At 41.4% G+C, this 23,442-nt stretch overlaps 5 protein-coding genes and 1 long non-coding RNA gene across 6 annotated transcripts; 1 reads left to right on the forward strand and 5 right to left on the reverse strand.

Annotated features, from left to right (window-relative positions):
• Positions 1 to 452: 452 nt before the first annotated feature.
• LOC125221805 lies at positions 453 to 1,169 on the reverse strand. Its single transcript, XR_007176430.1, has 2 exons — positions 1,028 to 1,169; positions 453 to 846 (listed from the first exon to the last, which is right to left on the reverse strand). It is a non-coding gene; the product is annotated as an uncharacterized LOC125221805 (long non-coding RNA).
• On the forward strand, positions 591 to 3,523 carry LOC125221803 (chlorophyllide a oxygenase, chloroplastic-like). Its single transcript, XM_048124063.1, has 9 exons — positions 591 to 866; positions 948 to 1,184; positions 1,301 to 1,405; positions 1,543 to 1,812; positions 1,883 to 2,030; positions 2,114 to 2,298; positions 2,389 to 2,501; positions 2,660 to 2,954; positions 3,050 to 3,523. Exons 1-9 carry the CDS (start codon positions 591 to 593, stop codon positions 3,212 to 3,214), a joined length of 1,794 nt encoding a protein of 597 aa, XP_047980020.1. The 3' UTR covers positions 3,215 to 3,523.
• Positions 3,524 to 3,608: 85 nt separating this feature from the next.
• LOC125221804 lies at positions 3,609 to 4,342 on the reverse strand. The gene has a single exon (XM_048124064.1). It carries the CDS (start codon positions 4,138 to 4,140, stop codon positions 3,802 to 3,804), a length of 339 nt encoding a protein of 112 aa, XP_047980021.1. The 5' UTR covers positions 4,141 to 4,342; the 3' UTR covers positions 3,609 to 3,801.
• Positions 4,343 to 7,660: 3,318 nt separating this feature from the next.
• Positions 7,661 to 9,156, reverse strand: LOC125224147. The gene is made up of 2 exons (XM_048127505.1): positions 8,754 to 9,156; positions 7,661 to 8,078 (listed from the first exon to the last, which is right to left on the reverse strand). The coding sequence occupies exons 1-2, from the start codon at positions 9,040 to 9,042 to the stop codon at positions 7,825 to 7,827; spliced, it is 543 nt and encodes a 180-aa protein (XP_047983462.1). The 5' UTR covers positions 9,043 to 9,156; the 3' UTR covers positions 7,661 to 7,824.
• A 993-nt stretch (positions 9,157 to 10,149) lies between these two features.
• On the reverse strand, positions 10,150 to 10,966 carry LOC125224163 (protein DMP3-like). Its single transcript, XM_048127522.1, has one exon. The coding sequence runs from the start codon at positions 10,896 to 10,898 to the stop codon at positions 10,263 to 10,265; it is 636 nt and encodes a 211-aa protein (XP_047983479.1). The 5' UTR covers positions 10,899 to 10,966; the 3' UTR covers positions 10,150 to 10,262.
• Positions 10,967 to 22,173: 11,207 nt separating this feature from the next.
• LOC125220704 (protein DMP3-like) lies at positions 22,174 to 22,797 on the reverse strand. The gene has a single exon (XM_048122852.1). It carries the CDS (start codon positions 22,795 to 22,797, stop codon positions 22,174 to 22,176), a length of 624 nt encoding a protein of 207 aa, XP_047978809.1.
• Positions 22,798 to 23,442: the final 645 nt, after the last annotated feature.

Here is a 23,442-nt window from a genome sequence, read left to right on the forward strand (position 1 = left end):
CACAGGTCAATTAAGTTTATTTCAAATTTTCGAGTCTACCACATAATCAAAGTTGAAAGACAAATTAATACACCAAAAAGAGCCAACTATAATGAAGAAAGATAATAAAAATGTTGGAGGTTTATATATCCATTATTATTACATTAAAATAAATGTACTCATAAGCACACCTTCAAAGTGCACTTATTTTTAGGGCAACGGCGAGAAAAGCACGCAATCGAGTGCTTAACTCCATTAGTAGCACTAACACATCAATTATAGCGAAAGTACTACTTTAATTATCCACATGACCACATATATCATCAAGAGTGAAAGTACTAGTATTTATTTATCCAAAAAAATCATTAAGGATAGCAACTTAAGTTCACAAGAGAATATGACCAACCAATAAAGAGGAGAGAGAAGAAACCAAATAAAGCACCATGAAAAAAAAATCTAGTCATCATCCTAGATGTCCACAAACAAAATATCAAGTACTCATAAAATTGAATGTAGATACTCCAAAATATGGTGCAAAGACATAAACATGTGGAGAATGAAGGCGCCACGTGTGCAACTGAAGGAGCCCACATCTTCACACGTGGCTGGCCATGGAAGGCCAGTTGAGATCGCTCTCCAGCCAACTTCTTATCACTAGAATCTCCAAAATCTCTCTTCTTCTCTCTCTTTTGAGTAAAATAACTACCAAATTTAATATTCATACTACCTCATTCTTCTTCTTCTTCTTGATCCGGTGGCAACTATTTGCCAAATTCAGACCCGACCCGGATCCGAATTCAGTTGAGATGTCCGCCGCCATTGCCACCGTTGCTGCTCTAGCTCTTCCAATCTCCTTTTCTCGCTCTTCTAAGATTAGCAGCAAAAGGGTACAGTTAGTTAAGTTAGTTATTCACTTTCTTGCAAGCAAAATTCTTTCTTTTTAACAAGTGTTGGATTTGGCTGGTCAGGGCATCAGTGGTGGATTCAGGGTATTTGCTATAATTGGGGAAGAAGGTGGGTCGATAGAGAGAAAGAAGCCTTGGAATACCTTGTTTGAAGTAGAGGATCCGAGGTCTAAGCTTCAAAGATCCGATGGCAAGTTCTTGGACGCATACCAGGCTCTAGAGGTGGCTCGCTTCGATATACAATTCTGCGATTGGAAGGCCCGGCAAGATGTCCTCGCAATCATGCTCCTACATGAAAAGGTCCATTGTTCATAATCAATTTCAGATACAATGTTGAAATAACACATTTACAAGATCTTGTTTTCCTCTGTGTTTATTGTCTTTGGATGTTATTCAACTTTGGTAGTAATATGTAGGTTGTGGAAGTTTTAAATCCTCTTGCTCGTGAGTTCAAATCGATAGGGACGCTAAAAAAGGAACTTGCGGAGTTGCAGGAGGGACTAGCTCAAGCTCACAATCAGGTACTTATCACATATGTTAACTTAAGTGATGCATTTTATTTTTATTGACACAAAAATTAAGAAAAGTGGTGTTTAGTAAGTTGAAGATTTACTGATTTAGGAAAAGTTCTAAAATTTGAATGTATACATATATAAAGGTACATATATCAGAAGCAAGAGTGTCCAGAGCTGTGGACAAGCTAGCTTACATGGAAACATTGGTTAATGATAAGATAATGCAAGAAAGAACCGTATCTGAAGATGATGTTTCGCCTCCAAGTACTTCGACCGGATCTGCAGAGTGCATGAAGAACAGACAGGCTCGAAGAAGCCTCAATGTTTCTGGCCCGGTCCAGCCATACAGTCCCCGTTTGAAGAACTTTTGGTATCCCATTGCCTTCTCTGCGGACTTGAAGGATGACACTATGGTAAGTCTCTTTGCAGTCTGCATATCATGTGGATTGATGCATAAAGTTTAAGCATGGTTTCTTCTTGCAGATCCCACTGGATTGCTTTGAGGAATCTTGGGTTCTATTTCGAGGGAAAGATGGCAAACCTGGTTGTGTGCGGAATACTTGTGCCCACCGCGCGTGCCCGCTCGACCTTGGCTCGGTTCACGAGGGTCGTATCCAGTGTCCTTATCATGGTGAGATTGATCAGGAATTTTATATCATCATATTTGGTTCTAAAATGTTACGAAGAATTGAGTTTTATGGCAAAATGTGGCAGGATGGGAATACTCAACTGATGGGAAATGTGAGAAAATGCCATCTACTAAATTGCTCAATGTGAGAATCAAGGCATTACCATGCTTTGAGCAAGAGGGGATGATATGGATTTGGCCAGGAGATGATCCTCCAACTGCAAGTCTTCCGTCTCTGCTACCACCGTCAGGATTTCAAATTCATGCTGAGGTACTTCCTACCTGCATTTTGGAAATTTTAGTCAAATGATGTGTGTAATATTGCACGAGATCTTTGTCCTGATATCCCTGATAACGGCAGATTGTGATGGAACTTCCAGTTGAACATGGCCTCTTGTTGGACAACCTCTTGGACCTTGCACATGCTCCTTTCACGCATACATCCACCTTTGCAAAGGGTTGGAGCGTCCCAAGGTTCATTTCATCACCATCACCATCTTCATCTGATTTTCTTGAATACACCGTTACTCATCAAATAATAGGAATGATGACAACAATTTGCTTACATAGTTATGCCAACTGATTAGGAAAAGGCACTTACAGATTTCTTGATCTTTTACTGCCAATAACAGCATGGTGAAGTTCTTGACACCTGCAAATGGTCTGCAAGGCTACTGGGATCCTTACCCGATAGATATGGAATTCCGGCCACCTTGTATGGTACTGTCCACCATTGGGATTTCAAAGCCCGGTAAACTAGAAGGGCAGAGTACGAGAGAATGCTCTACACATCTACACCAACTTCATGTCTGCTTACCTTCGTCAAGAAATAAAACCAGATTACTGTACAGAATGTCACTTGACTTTGCTCCAATATTGAAGTATGTTCCTTTTATGCAATATGTGTGGAGATATTTCGCTGAACAGGTATGTTCCTTTATCAGCTGCAATCAACAATCTTGAACCAAACACTATGGGCATCTGGCTTAACTGGTCGTCTTGATCTCATCTTATGTAAACAGGTCTTAAATGAGGATCTACGGCTTGTACTCGGCCAACAAGAACGGATGCTTAAAGGAGCAAACATATGGAATCTACCGGTTTCATACGATAAACTCGGAGTAAGATACAGGCTATGGAGAAACTCAGTTGAGGAAGGTTATGAGCAAGAACCCTTCAGCAAATAATAACACAAAACATTGACCACCGTTTTGATACAATTCCTTGCTGCTCTAGTAAATCAAGCTATCAAATCTTAGCTGCATGCATTATTTGATTTTGATTATCCAAGAAATTTTTCCAGTTGGAGTAGTTCAAAACAATTAACAGCCAAAATAGTCTCAGCTCATACCATTGTACAGCTCTACACCCCTATCCTGTACATCAACCCCTCAAAAGCAAGCAACAAAGATATCATTCTTATGGCTGTAACAATGGAAATGTATCATATCATGATTCTTCTCTAAAGTTGTAAATTGAAATGTTGGAATTGCTCAGATGAGATTCAATTTGATCTAATCAAGGCAAAATGAATGACTATAATGCACATTTCAACCAGGAAAGAACAAAAACAAGTTAATATGTTGTCAATTTACTCTTCTATTTCCCAAATTCGAAAACATTTATTGAGCTAACAGAACCCTAATTTCATAATCTAATCAAGGCAATTTGGATGAGCTAAGACAAAAGCATCTCAATATTTCGTCAATTTACTTTTCTATTTCCCAAATTCGAAACATTACAAATTGAGCTAACAGAACCCTAATTTCATAATCTAAAGCCCCGATCCGCAGAAGGGGCAAAACCTGAACGAGGCATCGACCTGACGAGAGCAGAAGTGGCATCTCAAAGCCGCATCCACGGATTCCTTCTCCAGGAGGCGCGGCGGCGGCGGAGGAGGAGAGATCGATTGAGGGAAGAAGAGATTGCAGTCCTTGCAGTGCATGAGCGGCTCCTTCCCTGGCCAGCGCCACACCGGCACGAAGAAGGCCTTGAGCACTTTCTCGTACTCCACGAGATCCGCCGGAGATCCGCAGGATATGCAACGACCGACGCCGCTCTTCAACACCTGCCTCGCCTGCTGCTCCAATCCTCCCACGAAAAAGAAAAACATTTTTTGTTGCTGATTTACAACGATTTGCGTGCTCTGATGGAGTAATTCAACAATTTGGTGTGATTGGGGAAATTTGATTGGGTTTTTATGGTGGATCAGAAGCAGTGGTGGAGTGTTCTAGCTCCACCTGCATCCGCCATGGATGCCTCTAGACGAATCCTTCGCGACGTCGTCGTTTTGTGACTGCACCATTTACGTGTAAAATCAGTTTAACATTGCGTAGTTAAAGTTTTACTACCCAACTCGTGTAGGTTGGGTCAGGCCCATAATTAAGTTAGTATTTGGACCACAAAACTCATGGCCTTAATCAATAGTACTTAGTATATTTGTTTATTCATTATATTTTGGGAAATTGGTCCCTAAAATCATAAACTTTGCCTAAAATTTGGTATTTCCCATAAATTTTAAAGTTGGTATATAATATCACAAATTTTACACTTTGTTTGGTATTTCCCACGGCATGTCTATTGCTACTATATTTGACTAACTTACGAAAATTTTTTATCATACTTGACATAATTAAATCAACGTGGTTTCAATGTGACTTTTTATCCTACATGTTATGAACTTAAAAAGTGGTTTAAAATATCATAAAATGTATCACGGTTGCCTATGTAAAATAAGATTTTGATGAAAATATGTTATTTAAGTGAGTTTGGGAAATACCAAACAAATGCAAAGTTTGTGATGTTATAGACCAATTTCAAAGTTCATAAGAAATACCAAATTTTAGGCAAAGTTTATGGTTTTAGAGACCAATATCCCTTATATTTTAGAGGACCTTAACTATATGGAATTTCATATATAAATAAAAACTATAGTGAAATCGGTCACGTAGAAGAATTTTGTCATACCTCAAACACGCATTTTTAGGCCCTCTATGATAGCCTATACAAGATAGTTATCTTAACACTAAAATCAGTCATTTCTTAACCTTGAAAACGTTTTGGACGAACAATATAAAACGTTGTCCAGTTTGCTCTTTTTACGCGGTATTTTGTGTAATCTTTGCTTCATGTCCTCTCTAAATCAGCAATAGAGAATGAATAATTTTGGAAATACAGATCGAGGATAACTAAAAATTAAAGCAAACCGGTGTCAGCCATCATATCGAAATAGTGCAATAGATAATCTAGCTTTTACATCATTTTTTTCGTGGGCTTGTGCAGGTCTTTTACTATAAACGAGCCTCGTAGATATAGTATTATCTTGGATCAAGACGCATGAACTCATATTAAAGCCCCTATCTTGGGCTTAATTGGGCTATCAAACATGGCCTTTGGTGATGAGATGGTACACTAACTCGATCTATCTCGAGCTACAAACTGTGGAGGTTTGAGACCCGTTCGAAACAAATTATATAAGATCTCTTAAAGTTATACTCTCGTTATTGAATTTAGATACACTACAAAGAATGGATAAAAGGTATAGCTAGAATCAAAGCATGTGGGACTCTTTCTAACAAAAAGTAACCTAAAAGGAGAAAAGAGGTACTCATATTTGATGTGCATGTATATATCAACCAAACATTTCCTATCACAATCCTCAAACCTTAAATCTTAGCATCTAATTAATTGTGGGAGGCCACCATGTTATGTCTAAATTCTGCATGGTTACTAACATATTAAATTCTCCACTTTTCTAATCTTAATCTTTAATTTAATTTAGGTGACAAAACAGGATCACCTAATCAGGATCCTAATACATTTTCTACCCCACCCCTCACAAACATGATAGTGGACTCCATCGTTATATTTTATATTTGTGAGGAGTGGAGTAGGAAATGTCTTAGGATCCGGATTAAGTGATCCTTTCAGGTGGAAAAGTGTATGTTGACTTGAGATTTAAGAAAGTCTCTCTTTTATCATTATGGAACTAAAAGAAAACTAAAGTGTGTAATTCTTAGGTACCTGACTTTAAAATTATGGGGTCCCATTTCACTAATTATTATTATTCTCAAATCTCATTATGACCGTCTTTTTCATGTTTGGGAGCTTCTTTATTTTTGTACCTAAATGGAATGCATGTTAATTTTTGCTTTATGATCTTCTTAGAATCAATAAGCTTGTTGGATGAATGTCTAGATTGGAAATTCAATCTGCAATATAAAAGGTTGTAAAACTCACACATGAATTATTAAGCAACACCTTATTTTACACCTAAGCATGCCAATAATTATAAAAGGATTCGAGTTGCTCTTAATAAAGTGGTCGGTCGGCCAAAATTGATAGTGGAAACAACCATAAACCTCAAAAGAAAAATTGACATTACAACTATTTCAATATAAAGAGCCTGTTCTTAACATCCAATAATGTATGGTTATGTTATAACCCATACCTAGCTAGAGGCAACAAAGGGAACATAGTGCCCTACAAAACAACCTCCTTCTCACTATTCAATGATTTAACTAAACAAAGACAACTATACTAGTACTTTTGCACATGCTTCCCATTTTTCATTTGTGGGATAAAAAGGCAAATTCTATGATCATGAATATACTACTACTACTTACTCCCTCTGTTCACCAATAAACGTTTCATTTTGCCATTTTTATCGTCCCCAATCCACCAATAAAAGTCTCATTTATTTTTGATCATTTTTTATAATGGACCCACATTCCTCTAACTTTATGTCACTCACATTTTATTAAAAAACTAATCTTTTCACCTCATCTTCTACTATATTTCTTAAAACCCGTGTCCAGACACAATCCGATATGCTCTTGTATTGGTGGACGGAGGGGGTATTTCTTTAATGGTAAAACGTCTAAAAGAATCACGAAGTTTTCTCAAATTCAGATCTTTCTTGTAATGTTAAAGATCAGTCAGAAAAACTATAAAATTTTAATTTGTTCGCAATTATTCCACGTTGAAAAAATTCAAGCACCTCGAGTACAATATATTGTTGATGTTTTTCAACCAGAAAACATTATTTTTGTTTATAAATTGACGACATACTTATCAGATATAATTTCACCAACTTTAATTTGTCATGAGATAACTATCAACGAATTCAAATATCATATAATTTTTTAAATTAATTTTTAAAACAGTGGATCAAAATAGAATTTGAACAAATTTTATTATTTTACACTAATATACCCTTCTTTTTGTGAATAACAAAGAAATTAAGGTGCAAGAATTATTTTACTAAGAGAGACTATTTTTTTCCCCAGAAGACAACAAGAGGACAACTAGTATCAAAGGATAAGCCTGGTCCCTTATCCCTTCTTATGTTTCTTTTAGTAGAGATGGCCAAAATTCAAACACTTATTTGGTACTCCTTCCTACCATTACGGGAAAGATGTTAGACTTTTCTTATTAATTTTTTCAAAAAAAAGTTCTATTTCTAAAAAATATTAAATCATCATTAATACACTCAATTGTTTTTTTCTCCCTCTTTATTAATACTTCAATTACATTTTTTGTCTCCAATATCTTTACTTAACACACTAAATTACATCTCGTAAAATTTTATGTCAATTTATGTGACAATTTTTGAGGGACGAATGGGCATAAACTGAGTCTCACAAAGTTCATTGCACTTTTATATAGCATGCCAAATTTGGGGTGTAACTTGAAATCTCTTCCAAAGTTGGGTGATTGGCAAATTATAAAGGTTGTGTGCACAAAATGATAACACATCAAATGAAATGTAAATGACCTCAATGACATGGATGTTTATCTACATTTTGTCAATAGTATTTAGACTTATACTCTTCCTTTGCTTTGCTCCCACATGGCAAATAATGCCTTTGTTGGACTTCTTCAATCTCATGAGCTTGAATATGTGGCCAATCCGCCTTCGCCACCTCAGCGCCCCACGTGGTTTCGAGTGCTCCACCAAACACTTGATCTTCTTATCCTCTGTTGCAGCACATTTTCCCTTTTCCCATGAGGCAATGCCATTATCTTCAAACTTGATCGATATAAAAGAGTCTGCAATCACCATACATTTTACTATCTCATAAAAAAAAATCAAAAACTATATTGAATTTTATGCATAATAGTTTATGTAATGATTAGACAAAAAGATCATATAGATTATGTCATAATTTGTTTTTGAAATAAAGTTGTGGATACTAAGTATGGTCCATAGGGTCCCTTTTAAATCATCATCGTACTAATCTTGAGAACCCCAAAGGGTCCCTATCCTCGTACTAGTTGTGCCATTTACCATTACTGACGGTAGTGGTTGATGCAGAAAAAAAATATTGGTAGAAGCTTCAGTGTCAATTTAATAAGGATCAAAATTCTTGATAATTTCCACAAATTTACAAAAAAAAAAAAAAATAATACTACTATTTTATCAACAAATATCACAAATATACTACATAATATATTATGTAAATGTATCAAGAATCAAATTAACTTGGATCTAGATTGTCTCATATATTGTGAGTAATAAACTCATGAAAGTATGAAATGTTACACTGCATATGAATTAAATTCAAATTCATGCTTTCAACTACTTGTTCGTGCCGTGCCACACATGTACTGATGAAATAAAACACGCATGTGATACAAGATCATAGGAGTATAATTCAAAAACAAACAAAAGGAGTTATTGATATGACCTTGAAAGGAAATAAAGAAGAGAAAAATGAAGCTTACCATCTTGAGTGGATGTTGAGCTGCGGCAGAAGTGATCATCAACGGAAGATTTGTGATCTTTGATGTCGAGACGATTGAGCAGAGCCGTGAGAGCAAAGATCTTGTTGAGAGAAGAAGAGGGCGATTTCCTAGTGGTTGAACCTAAACCGAGAGTTTTGTGAAGAGAGTTTTTCTTGGCTGAAGCTAAAGCCAAGAGCCTCTCTTTCAAACAGAGAGCACAAATCCCTACCACCAATTCTGTGGGATGGAAAAAGCACCATTTTCTCTCATCGGATCGCCACTGGTTCATGTTGGCTTCTTTTCAGAATAAATTAGTTTGGTACTGCATAGATGTGTGTGTGTGTGTGTGTATATATATAGAGAGAGATAGAGAGGGAGATAAATAGAAATGGGTACACAAGGAAAAATGCAGTTGGATAAATGTTTTACATGTGTATGTGTCTTTGAGGGGTAGGGGGTGTGTATATGGACTATGGTGCACCAGGTGAGAGGGACCCAGACTATAGTCGTCGCTAGACGTGTGCGTCCCCTTTTTTAAATAATCAAATAGTATTGGTGTTAAAAATCATAAATTGTGATAAGTTATGTTATTTTTCACAAACTTTAACTGAAAATGGTTTTAAAAGGTCATAAAATTTTCGAGAGAGTGCAATTTTTCCAAGCAGGCCTTAATAGAATTTTTCGGCGGATTTTGTTCTTACGTGCAAGTAGTGCAATCTATGTAACTCACTGAATTATAAATGAAACGACATATTTTCATTTTGAAGTCCTAATTCTTGAATTCTGCGTTGAATAATATTATAGGAGCGGAGCCAGAAATTTATAGGAACGGGGGCAAATTTTTCTATGAAGATAATTTAAAAACTTGAGGAGGGACATTTATTGAAAATTAAAAGATATAAATTATATGAAAAACAATATTTATATAGGAAAGAAAATATGAGGTGGGGCAAATGCCCCTCCTTAAGCCTGCATAGATCCGCCCCTATAGCATATGCTTAATGGGATAAAATATGTCTTGTAAATCTGTCAGTCTTAAAATTAATATATGATTTTTAAAATCACTTTCATAGTTTGTGATTTTTAATATCGGTATCTCTTTTAAAAATTACTATCTAAATTCAAAAAATTCTCCATATTTAATCTCGTTTTCATACAACAATTTCATTCTTATCCAACCTCTTTCTATATTTTAATATTTTTTTTTTCAAATTGGTCACAGAATATATGGATCACTACGGTTTTGGTAATTTATCCGACTATTGGGCCGATATTAATCCGCCATGCGTACAACAAATATAGTAAGTAGTTTAACCAAAATTTGACTATTTTACAATCTTGAATGACTATTAGTCTGTTAAAAATAAGAGCGTGAAATTTTAATTCATGTTTGCAATAAAACAAATATTAAAACTTCAATTAAACTCATAATTGAAAATAATTTGAACAAAGAGATATATACATCAAGAATTAAGAACAAACCTTTAACATAAAATTAAAAAAAAAAAATCATCTATCCCTAGTAACAGGATAACCAATCCCATTCCTTGTAGAAGGAAAAACCACAAACAACAAACTAGCAATCAATCCAATCCCAACCGGAGCAATATTCACCACCTCCTGCACCTCACGCGCCGCCTCCGGATAGAAGCACCCCACCGCATTCTTATCCCTCATCGCCACCACCGCGAACACCGCCACCGACAGCACCGCATGCACCGCGTCCATCAAATTCAGCCGGTACCGGCTCAGGTCAGCAGGCAGCTCCGCCGCGTCGGGATTGTCGAACAGCCACAGCCCTTTCGTCGTGGCGAAGCCGTAGTGGACGTCGCCGTTGGCGCATTTGAGGCTGTCGGTGAAGGAGGCGAGGAAGCAGGAGGCGGCGAGGAGGGAGAGGAGGGCGAGGGTCATGGGGCGCGTGGCCGCGTCGCATGACCCGTTGTTGGTGAAGATCGGGGTGAGGACTTGGAAGGCGAGGAGGGTTCCGGTGGGGAGGAGGTTGGCGAGGTTTGCGGTGCCTTGGAGGGCTTGGGAGAGCGCATCGCGGGGAGGGGGCAGCGGGGGCGAAGGCTGTGGAACGACGTCGTTTTGGGGTGGTGGTGGTGGTGGATTGGGGGTTGATGGAGTTCTTTGTCTTAGAGACATTTTACTAAGTGGTTAATTGGGGTGTAATAGGGTTTTTGATTGGTTTGAAAATGGATTTGATGAAACATATGTGTGTTGGGACTTTGTGATACATATATATATTTAGCTAGTCTTAGGGAAGTCTATCAGAAATTGTATGAAGTTTGCTTTTCTTTGCGCAATTTTTAAAATTATTTGGAAAACTATGAAGTCTGACCTTGTTGCTTACATGTAATATATTTCTAGTGTTTTCAGTCAAACGACAATGTTTTCTGTATGAATAGACAATATTGTTTAATTCTTCGATGGATGTTTAATTCTGTATGAATAGACAACATTGTTTAATTCTACGACTTTGACCAAAATTTTTAGTTCGTGGGATGATCTGTGAACAGATTCAAACTGCGTCTAATCTAAAAGTTGTGGAACGTGACATAATTTTGATCAAATTTTATGGTTTTTCCGAGAATTGGTCATTATATTTATTAGTTTAATTTTGTAGGTTCCTTGCTGCTTTGCAATGACTTGATAAATGAGTTTGTTCTCGAAATATTGTTGTGACTTAGTATTTAATTAATGGAAGAAGTCGTTGCTTCCTAGTTTTGATTGTACAGCCTGCCACGTTTGGGGTAATATTAATATTTAAGTGAATATAGATTTTAATGTCAACTCTTTTTACGATGAGAATACGTTATTTCATTCTGATCTAATTTTGTAGAAGGTGCAACTAAGCATATGCTGTCAGATGCTTGGTACCAATTTAATATTCTATTTCTTTCCTTCAGACCTTCATATATTATATGTATACTAATAAGAGAAATAGAAAGAACTTGATATATTAGACATCTCCAATAGCGGCTAGCCGATACGCGGCACTAGCCGGTCGGCTAGCCGAACTACTGCGATCGGTGAACGGCGAATCGGCTAGCCATTAGGCGAGCGCACGCCGATTTGAAGGCGCTGGCCGCCATTGCAGGCTGGCGATCGGCGAGCGATCGACCGGCACAATTTTTTATTTTTTATTTTTTAATTTTTGAAACACTATATATTCGCGATTTTCACATCATTTTCATTTGCACCACTTGTTTTAACGAGTTTTCTCTCTATCTAAATTTTTGTACAAGAGCAACATCGAGAGATGGACAACAACAGGGAAGAGCAAGGTGGTCGGGGAGTCGTCGCAGCTGACTGTTGACGACACCACCGCACGAAAAGGAAGCGTGACGGGACGATGAGAACGTCGCCTGGCTCCGGTCAGGCGTGGTTGTCAGTTTGCGACGATCCTTTGGTTGCGAACAACTAGATGATCGTCAATATGTGGGCTAAGATTAGAGCAGCCTACAAGAGGAACTGCCCGCTTTGAAAAGACCCCTGCGGGGCGGCCAGTGCGGAAGGGCGTGGGAACGCCGGGCGGCGGTTGTGGCCCGATTTCCCCAGGCTTATGCGCCAACGCCTCTACGTATGCGAGACTGAGTATGAGCAGGCCCGAGTGAGAATCGGGCCTTAGGATACGGGACGAGTCCGGTTCCCCAAGCCGGTTTATAATGAGTTCACCTACAGGAACTATGTACGGCTTTGAAGGACTGAGAAGTTCCGGGTGGGGGTGTTCGTAGCCGGGTGGCCAAAGAAGCGTGCTTCAGAACTATTCCGTTGATTAAGGCCAAGTGTTAGCCAGCGGTTCCCACGACCTCCCCTGGGATGCCGAGGAGTTTCCGGTCCCCTCCATCGCTTGCTCATCACCGTGACTCGCCCCGGTTCGTCAAAAGCGGGCGCAACTGCGCAGTGAGGGGATCCTCCCCCCTATCGCCCTCAGGAGGTCCAGCCGGCAACACCCCCACCCGCGCTCACCTTCTTTTGCGTCACAAAAATGCGGGAGTTAGCATGTACACCTGGCCTTCCAAGATCGGGAAGGCCGTAACTGACCCAACGGAGAAGAGAGGTTTCTTCCACTCGAAGCTGCCTCGAGAGCATACGGGTCGATTTCCTGATGCCGCTGAGGGCACAAGCTTCGGGGGCTCCGGGACAAGTGGGCTCAGATGTGGAGGTCCCGGGTGGCAGTCGGCGACGGAGGCGGCGACGGCGACGAGGAGTAGAGAGAGGCAGGGCTCGTGTGTGGAAGCCCGATTTTTTTTTATTATGTAATTTTTTTTAATCAATGTGATCAATTTGTGATCAATTTGATAAGGCTAATTTCATGCATCGGTTATATAGTGAAAAACATTACATTTTGCTGGGTCTAACACGGTTTCTAAGCCAGGACCCCGCTGGGCCCCACTTCAACGCCTATAGATCTAGAGGAGCATGCAACACACAAGATATCACTCTTTTTCGCTCACTCTTAGCTCACACACAACACACACTTCGTTAATGGAACATCTGATGCAATTTCGGTTCCAACCGGGTTAATTTCTTTCAGAAATTTCAGCCGTAACAATCATTCCGCGTGAAGGCGAAGATACAATCTCTTTATTTTCACTTTGTTTTGCACTCTTTTCGTACGAACTTCACTTTTGGAAGTCGTTTTTCCAGGGATGTTACCGACCGCCTATGCACTTATGTTATTTTTCTTTATTTGGTTATTTCAAGTTGGTTTTCCCAACCCTTTCCCCGGAGAGTTTTTTTTCCCGGCAAGTTACATGTTGATCTCTCTTTTTTCCCCCTTTTGGTGCTCGATCCGGGATTTGGTTGTAGATCTCGCGGTGTTGTTTTTGGGATCGGAGATTTTTGGTTAAACTAAGTTATGAAATTTTTTGGGGGGCCGTTTTTGTGTGGGATCCCGGACCCGGGAGGGAAAGCTTTCGGGGTTGACCCCGAAAAAAGGGGAAGTCGAGTTATGCATGGATTTTGAGTTTTCCGCTTGCTACCCTGTTTATTTCCTAGCATCCGTGACCCTTTTTTTAGTTCTTAATTGTTACTCATAAAAATTTTTTTTAAAAACCCAAAAGATGCTCGTTTTTTCCCGCTCATGTGTTTTCTTCGGAGTTTTTACGCAAATTGGTTGGAGAAGATGATGTGTTGTCGGTTAGTCCCTTTTAGTTAGTTTTTTTTTCCAAAACTTTTCGTCCGTACCCGCTTTTTCCCCATTCCCCACCGCCATTTGTTACCCGCTTTCCGGGAAATTAGGTGTTTTTTTGACCCAAATTTGGGATTTTCCGGTTTATTTTCCGTGTTTGGGGTTTTTTTTTTTCCCCCAGATCTAGCCGTTAGGGGTTTAAACCCCAAGCCGGGGGGAACCCAAAAAAGCGTGGGGGGCCGCCTAACCCAAAAAAAACCCCCAAACCCTTTGAGCAAGATTATTACGATCCATTTCGGGGGATCAATCCCCATTTCCCCCTCCCAAGGTTTGGAAAAAATTGGGGGGTTTTTAAAGGGAGTGCCCCCGGGTCCGACGACCCGGGATTTCCGACGACCAACGAGTTCCTAAACCGCGGATCAAAGCCGGTTTTACCTGGGAAACCCGTTATTTTTTTTCCCGGCACACAATGACTACCCCCATCTACAAAAAAGGGTCTGGGGGGGCCCCTTAAAATGTCCCCGGGGCCGTCGGGAAGGGAGGGGCATTTATTGTTATTGCGTTTAAGGATTTTGTAAATTTTTTTAATTTCTGTTTTTTTTTTTCTCCTTGACGGGATGAACGCAGTTTCCATTCCCCCGGGAATTTGGGCGAGCCTACCCGGGGCCGTGGACCCGGGCCAATACAAGTGGCGGTCAAGGAATCTACGCCTACCATCACCATCAAAAAAGTTTAAAGACGAAAACCCTTTTCCCGGGTTAAATTGAAAAGGGAAGAAGGGAACTCATCAAAAGAAAGGGGGCCCCAAGCCCTCCCCCAAAAACCAGCAATCCGAGATCGGGGGGAGGAGGAGGGGGGAATAGGAAACACGAGTGGAACCCCATCCGAAAATGGCCCGTCACCGCGCATGGGGGACGGGCGAGCCCCCAGAAAAGGCCTCAAACCCGCTAGGAGGTCTATTGATATCAAGAAAAATGTTCGAGTTTTGCCCACATTTTTGGACGGGAACGAATGCCCTTACAAACCTCAACAAAGTTAAGGGTTGTGAAAAGATTAAAAAGAGACCCAACGAAGGGAAGGGGACTACCGTTTACGTGAAACCCCGTTTGCCCTCAAAGGGGAAGCCAATACTTGGTTACTAAGGCTTCCACCAGACTCGATTAAAAATGGAAAGATTTAAACCCGGGAATTCCCGATTTTTTTTTCCCCTTCCAACAAGACGAATCCCTTTAAGAAGGGAGATTCGTGGGGGCCACCAGGTTTGGGCAAAGTTTTCCCCGAGTTCTTTTTAGGCCCCGGCTAAAGGGGGTTTGGGCGGGAGCTTTTCGAACTACACGATGTTTTGGAGACTTACTACCCGGGTTCACAAAGGTGCAAATTTTGAATCAAAGGATTTTGATGAATTCCTCGAGGGGGGGAAATTTTTACCAAGAACAAAGAAAAAGGAGCTTTGAGAAATTTTGGGGAAAGGGGGCCGACGAGGCAAGGGCCTATGATAACCGCAAAGATATAAAGGGGGTGGTCCCCCAACGCAAGGGAACAAGTTTTAAAAAAGGGGGAAGATGGGATCGAAAAACCGGAGAAAGAGTTGAATGAAGAAAAATATAATCCGCAGCCCAATAAAAATTTGGAAACCCCCCCGGCCCCAGGAAAGGCAATTTTCCCTTATATTAAACCCCGCGGGGAGTCCAAGTCGTAAATTAGGGAATTTTGGGAACCCCCAGGGAAGTTAAAACCCAAGGAAGACGGGGGATGCTCCAGGAGGACTCACCCAAACTTTAGTGGACCGACCATGATCAAGGCCCCCACCCCCATTTCCCCCAATTATGCAACCCCCAAGGGGAAACTAAGGGGGTCGGGGAAAAGCCGGGGGGACAATTGAAACCCTGGGAAAAGGGAATCAGACCATACTAATTGGGGAAATAGGAATCAACAATCCAGAAGTTTCCAATGTGCCCCCCACGAGAAAAAAACCAGGGGGAACTACTTTCCCAACAAACCAAGGGGAATCAAGTGGTCAAAAGAATCAAGACAACAATCATAAAGGGAATCAAGGGGCTAGTAACGAGTACAACAATCATCAAGGGAACTATCGTTTAACCAAAGTCAAGGACCAAATTCTAATCAATTCAACCCGCCACAGAGAGGGGGGATGAAAAGGGTCCACGACCTGGGAACTCACAAAAATTTAAAGCAAAAACTGGGACTCCAACAATGACGTGGTGCACAAATTGCGGACGCCCTAAAATTTTAAAGCCGCCATGGACAAGATGGAAAAAGCAACCCCCCCGATCAGCCCTTTGAATGAGAGGGGGGAAAGGCAAAACCCCCGAACCGTCAAACCCCCGAAAACAAACATTAGTCAAATCCCCTTGAGATCCGGGGGTTAGGAAGGACCGCCCTTTGGAAAATTTGACGGGGAGGTCCCTTTGTGGGGAAAAAAGGGAAAAAAAAGCCGATGCATAAAGGGGGATAGCCCTAGCCCCGGGAAATCCTTGTTCAAATTTTAACCCCCGGGGAGATTTAGGGGGACCCCCTCGTCGACCGGGGGGACCCATTCTTCCAAACTCGAACCCCCGAAGTGAGAAAGGGAAAGGAAAAAAAGGGGAGTTGATAAAAACCAACCCGGGGGACTTCCACAAATAAAATAGCTAAAAGAAAAGCCATTTCCATACCGGGGGAAGAAAAAAAAAAAGGGGATGATACAAAAGGATCTCAAGGAGTTTTTTTAGAAAAGGGGGAAAATTTCAACCCGCCATTCTTGGCCCCTTGCCTCGCTTTAAAAGAAGTTCATCAAGGAATTCATTGCGGGAAGACCAAGCCAAACGGGAAGTTTGGGGGGATCGAGGAGAGGTTCCACAGATAAAAAAAAAAAGGGATGCCCTAAAAATGACCCCCCATGTTCACTTTACCCATCTTTTGGGGGACATCAAGGTCAAAAGCATGCTATGGTGATCTAGGGGCGTCCATTAATGTTTTACCCCCTTTCATCTATAAAAAATTTGGACTGGGGGGATCCCCCTACCAAAGTAGTGACCCAAAGTAGCGAAAAAATTTGCATTTGCCCCCGAAGGTGTGTTGGAAAATGTTATACCAAAGTGCATGATTTTCTATATCCCTCAATTTTTTAAGTGATCAAGATGAAAAAAAAAATTCCCGTCGCCCCCGGGGGTACTTTGGGGGGAGACCATTTTTGCGAATCGCTAAGACCTTTTCGATGTCTTCGAGGAACAATAGGGGTTTGGATTAAAAATGGGGGAAAATATATTTTTAAGATGGTTTTTGGGGGGATGAAAAGGCCTTTAGATGTTGAGAACCCTATGCTATTGATGTTATTAACCCCCGGTCCAAGAATATCTTGAGACAATTGTTTCAGGGAAAAAATTGACAACCCCGGGGTCGGCCATTTTAATTGACCGGGTTTAGGTGGTGGGGCAAAGAATGAAAAATAAAATTAATTTACAGATGGGGGCTAAGGGGGGCCATTATGGAGTTTTTGCGTAAATCCCAGGGCACCCAAACCCCCGGGACGGGCCCCGTGGCTACCCGGAGAATTCTCCCGGGTCCGGGAAGGGGGATTACCGACCGGCAAAAAAACCCCCGCCCCCCGGGGACGAATGGAACAAAAAAGGAAACCAAGACACTTCCAAGGCCTCAAGTACGCTTACTTGGGGGGAGAAGGGGACATTCCCCCGCAATTTCCCAAAAAAGGGAAACCCCCCCCAAAGGGGCCCCAAAAAAGGGGGGGGGAAGTCATCAAAAAAAACCCGAAAACTAAAGGGACTCCCCTTATTTGGAGAATTTGGGCCATCTTTGATGCACCCTTCCCGAAAAAGGGCAAAGGGCCCTCCCTACACAATGGGAAACCAACCAATGCAGAAACCCAAAGGAGGGAAAATTTCCGCCAGGAAACACCTACTCGATTGGCAATGGGTCGCCCCCCCCATATGGAAAAAAAAACTGAATAAAATTGAAAAATAAAAAAAATAAGGCCCCCCGGGCAAAAAACGGGGGCAGATGCACACTCGGTTTAACCCAAACCCCCAAGAAGGGTCATTTCCCCCACCTTTTCCAAAGGATAAGATGCTAAAAAACCGGGCCGGGAAAACCGGACTTTGTTTCCTTATGGGACAAAGGGCTATTTCCAAATCTACGTTAACCCGTAGGGCCAAGGGAAAAATTTCGTCACGGCCCTTTGGGCACCGGGATACCCGGGAATGTCATTGGGTCCCGGTAATGCACCGGGAAATTTTCCCAAAGGGGTATGATGAGCATTTTTTTTGGGTTCCAAAATATGCATTGAGATATTTTGGGACGATTTTACCGTATACCGGAACTCATTTGATTTTGTTTGGCCACCGATCTAAATTTTTACAAAAAATGCCAAGAAGATTTAGTCTCAATTTTGGAAAAAGCCATTTTATGGTGACCGGCATCCCACGTGGTTTCCCGGGGAAGGGGTACAAAAAGACAAAGCAAAATGCAGATTTATAATGTTACCGATCTCTAAAGAACCAAAAAGAGGTGGAAGGGTTCCTAGGTCACGCCCGGTTTTATAAAAAGGTTTATCAAGGGTTTTCCAAAATCGCGCAACCACTCACTCGTTTGCTACACAATGATGTGGAATTGGGTTTTGACGGGATTTTAAAAAAGGTTTTTTTGCTTAAGGAAAGTTGTTTTCGCCAAATTAAACGGGCGCCCGACCCAATCATCCTTTTTAGATAATGTGGGGGACGGTGATTTGGGCAAGGAGCTGCCCCAGACGTAAAATTGGGTGGAAAAAGTTATGTGACTTTAGCTTCCCAAAACGCCGAATTTGGGGTCGGGGGAAATTAATTAAAACCTGGGGGAAGGAAATGTTGGCCCCCGATACTGCTTTGGGAAAAATTTTCCCACCCCGCTCCCCCTAGGGGTTTTCCCTTTTACGGGTCACGCAACAATAAAGACGGCCAAGCAAGAAGGAGTTAAACCAAGATTAACTGTTTGTTTCCCTTTCAAAGGGGTTTGATTGGGAAGTAAAAAGACAAAAAAGGAACGGAGAATGGGGAAAAAAAGGGTCACTTGGCACATACGGGGAAACAAGAGGGATACCCCGGGCCTTCCCCAGGAAAATTTGTACCCCGAGAAATTTCCAGACCAATTTAAATCGGGGGGCTTTAATCCTCCCGGGGGAATTTGGGTAAAGGGAAAGGGCCGAACGGGAAACCATGGTTTGTGATTTTGCCAACTACTTGGTCACGGGGGAGGTGCCAAGTCCCACGAAGTTTCCTGCCCGAGGATGAAGATTAAAAGCGGAAATATTACTTTTTGGGTGAACCCCCCCAGGAAAATGTGTCGATCGGATCGACGCTGATTTTCCCCCCAAAGGGAAAAAAAAGTGAACATTGCCAATTTTTGTAGGGGGGGCACTTTTACCAAGGAAGACAAGAAGGAAGGTTCCGGAATTTTTTTTATTGGTCGACGTTTAGGGGTGCCTTTTTGTTTTTTCAATGTTGAGGTGCCAAAGACGGGGGGAAATTTTAAGGAGGGACGAGATGCCTCGGGCCCTTTATCGTGTGCGGAAAATTTTTTTGGGGGAAAGGACTTTAGGGACCCTTCCCATCATCCCGTGGGAACATTTATATATTGGTTGGGGGAGACTTTTGTCTAAGTGGATAAAACCCAAGGCCACCACAACATGTGAATCAAAGGAGGGGCAAAATTTTTTTAAGGACAATATTTTTTTGTATAGGGGTTCCCCCGGGCCCTCGTCCCGATCAAGGAACTCATTTCCGTAATCGCACCATCGGGCTCGATGAAGAAATATGGTGTTCACCACCCCCGCCTAATGGCCAAGGGAGATTTCTAATCGCAGATCGGGGGATATTGGGAAAAATAGTAAATGGGGGGGAAGGATCGGAGCAAAGAGGCTCAGGGCGACAAGGGCCTACTAACCGTTTTTAAAAAGCCTTTTCAATGCCCCTCAAAGCCGGTTTGGCAAGATTTTTGGGCCCCTTACCTTGGGGGATTGAGCACAAGGCGTAACCGGGAAAGGGGAAAAAGGTAACATGAAACCCAGCCAATGGGGTTAAAGTTACAATTACAAGAAGGGGAAAATTAAAAACCGGGAAACTTTGGGGCTATGTGGTACAAAAAAAAATTGACATTTAGGGATTAATGATCTAAGTCCTTAATTTGAATTTCTAATGGCTATTGTTTAGTTGTAGTTAGCAATTAAGTTATGAGTTAGTAATATAACACTCCCCTATTACATGGAGTAATTTTTATTTTTACGAAGATGATAAAATCAAAATGGGCTTAATGTCCGATGGGTGAGTGGGCCTAGTTTTGGGTCGGGATGCGGTGATATGACTTGACCTTGTTAGAAACTTCATGTCCTCGTTGCATGATACTCCCTCCGTCCGCCATTAGGAGTCTCATTCATGGGCGGCACGGATTTTAAGAAATGTTAAGAAAAGTGGGTGGAAAAAAGTTAGTGGAATAGGGGTCTCACTTGTATATATTAGTTTTAAATGAAATGTGAGTTGAATGAGTTAGTAGAAGGTGGGACCCTATTACCATTTATGGTAAAAGTGAACCGGGACTCCTATTCGCGGACGGAGGGAGTACACAACAAAATTCAATTTTAACTATAATGAAAATTTCCAATAATATCAGGTCAAATTTTTCTGTTGGTAATTTTGAGATGATTTAGGATTTTAAGACAGCCATGTTCTGTTCGATAATATGGCACTAAAACTGTTCATAAACGGAATTTATATAATTTGTTAGAGCATCTCCAACCATTTACACTAAACTCAAACTCATTTTAGTGTAAATGTCACACCAAATATAATTTTACTCCAACCATTTACACTAAACTCAAATTTAAAAGAATATTCCCTATATTATGTCTTTTTTACTTACAAAATTTGAAAAAAATTTGGGTTTGAGTTTAGTGTAAACCTAAAGATGGTATTTTTATTCCAAAAACTAAAAATAGGATTAGTTTTGGAATACTATTGGAGCTAATTATCTATCCCATTTAGATTTTAATATATGCTTGGAGATGATCTTAGCATAGATCATATTTAATTATAATTTGAATTTTATTTCTTCTTATTTTATGTTAATAAGAGGCCTTATTGGGCTTGTGGTAGGGGTCTGATGGAATTTAGTGAACAGAAGTCCAATTGTTTGGGCCGAAAAGTTCAATTTGAGGGTAAAACCGAAATTAAACACATTATGCCCTTTATTTGTGGAATCCCACATCGTAAACACCACAAAACAACTCTAAGCCATCCTTAATAAATACGAAAATTTGCAGCATGATAAACCATGCATCTGCGCTTTGAGCAAATAACGAACTATTCTTTCACCTTTTATTAAAGAAAGAATACAGTGTTGTGCGTTAGTCGCTATTCAGGTAGTATACATCTCTTTTTGGAGGTCTTTTCCTCATTTGGAAATAACCAAACAATGCATATTCTAAACTTTTTATACACGCAACTTTTATTTCATGTCTTATAACAGTAGTATATTATTGTCTAAATCTAAATTAATTATAGTTTGAAATAAAAATATGAAGCCAGTAAGTTGGGAAAAAAGAATAATGATAAGTTTGATCATTTCTCCATCTAAGCTTTATAATTCTCCATCTACAAGAAATGTAATGTCTTTTAGATATTTGGTTAGGAGAGAAAATATCTTATCACTGACAAATAAATATGGTGTTTTTCAATAAAACCAAAAAAGGCTCAAATCACTTAAACAGTGAGCACCATTACTTTAGTAGTAACAACATAAACAAAACAGAGGCCCAAAACCCGGACCAAAGCAATAAAATCAAGCAAGATATAAATAGCAAGAAAAAACTTTATTAATAAGTGAGAATGCAAGAAATGGCGTGCTAGGACTATTGTGAAAATGTTCAAAGCAAGGACAGTTATGAAATACCTACATGGTTAGTAGAAATTATTCTGCAATAATAATGGATAACTACACATACCAAAATCTAGATAGAGAATCCATGTACATATACTAGTCAAATTAAGTTAGCTTGCGTTAACATAATAAACAAATGTCAATTCATTTAGAAATGTCTTCCTTTCCTCTTTTTGCACCAACAACACATAAACAATCAACATGTATAATCAAAACACATAATAGAAAACCAACAAAATCAAAACAACAAGACGAGGCACAACTCAGTTGGTAAGACGTTTTTCCCTCTAACCAATAAGTCAATGAGAAATGAGGATGCCCGCACCAAAGTTTTTGCCAAAAAAAAAAAAATCTCGAAAACTAATCCCTCGTCACAGGATAACCAATCCCATGCCTCGTGGTCGGAAAAATCACAAACAACAAACTACAAACGAATCCAACCGCCACCGGTGCAACATCTAGAAACTTCTGCACCTCATTCCGCGGCGCCGGGTAGAAGCACCCCACCACATTCTTATCCCTCAGCGCAACCGCCGCAAACACCGCCAGCGACAAAAAAGCATGGACCAAATCCATCCCTTTCAACCGGAACTTGCTCAAATCCGGCAGCGTCGCGGCGGCGGGGCTGTCGAACAGCCACAGCCCCTTCCTGGTCACGAAGCCGTAGTGCACGTCCCCGTTCGAGCACTTGAGGCTGTCCGTGAACGAGGCCAGGAGGCAGGAGAAGGCCAGGGCCACGAGGAGGCCTACTGGCCTCCTCGTGTCCTGGTCGCATATGCCACCGTTGGTGGCGAGCGGCGTGAGGAGCTGGAAGGCGAAGATGGTCCCGGTCGGGAGGAGGTTGGCGAGGTTCGCCGAGCTCTGGAGGGCCCGCGTGAGCACCGTCTGGGGAGACGGGACGGTGCTCGGCGGCATGAGTGAAACGGCGTCGTTTTCGGCATTTGGGGATGTGGGGATTGATAGTGATCTTTGCCTTAGTTCCATTTTTGAAAATTGGAGTTTGTTAGTTTGAGAATTTGTGGGAGGTGATGAATGAATTGGTTTTGTTGAAGATTATATATTTGATTGTGATGTTTCTTCCTTGATGCTTCGTTTAGTAGCATTGATTAAGTAAATGTGCTTGTTTTCTCGAGCTTTTTTGGCAAGTTGTGTAACGACTAATAATTAGTTGAATAAAGTCTATGGCTCGCCAATGTGGAAAAGGTAGATCTAACACGTTTTTAATTAGTACTCCCTCCGTCCCCGCGGGGTGATAGGGGGGACCCCGCCCCTCGGGGCCCCGGCGCGCCCGCTTGTGTCCAATCGGGCGGGGGCGCCCGGGTAAAAAAAGGGGAGGGGATGGAAACTCCCCCAACATCCGGGGGGGGGTCGTGGGACCCCGCGGCAAACTCCCAGGTCGCCGCTATAGTTCGTCCCCCCTTCTTGGCCACCCGGCGTCGCACCCCCCCGAACTTCTCCGAGTCCTTCGGCAACAAGAACCCCAACCCCCGGAAGGTAAACTCCTTTTTTCCCCCTCCAAGGGGCCCACCCGGCTATCCTCCCGGGGGTCGTCCTCGGTCCCCGCCCCCGAGGGGACGGAGGGCGTTGGCGGCCCCAAATTTGCAAAAAAGGCCCACCGCGGCCCGGGGC

Source organism: Salvia hispanica, chromosome 4 (assembly GCF_023119035.1).
Source record: "Salvia hispanica cultivar TCC Black 2014 chromosome 4, UniMelb_Shisp_WGS_1.0, whole genome shotgun sequence".
Taxonomy (NCBI): domain Eukaryota; kingdom Viridiplantae; phylum Streptophyta; class Magnoliopsida; order Lamiales; family Lamiaceae; genus Salvia; species Salvia hispanica.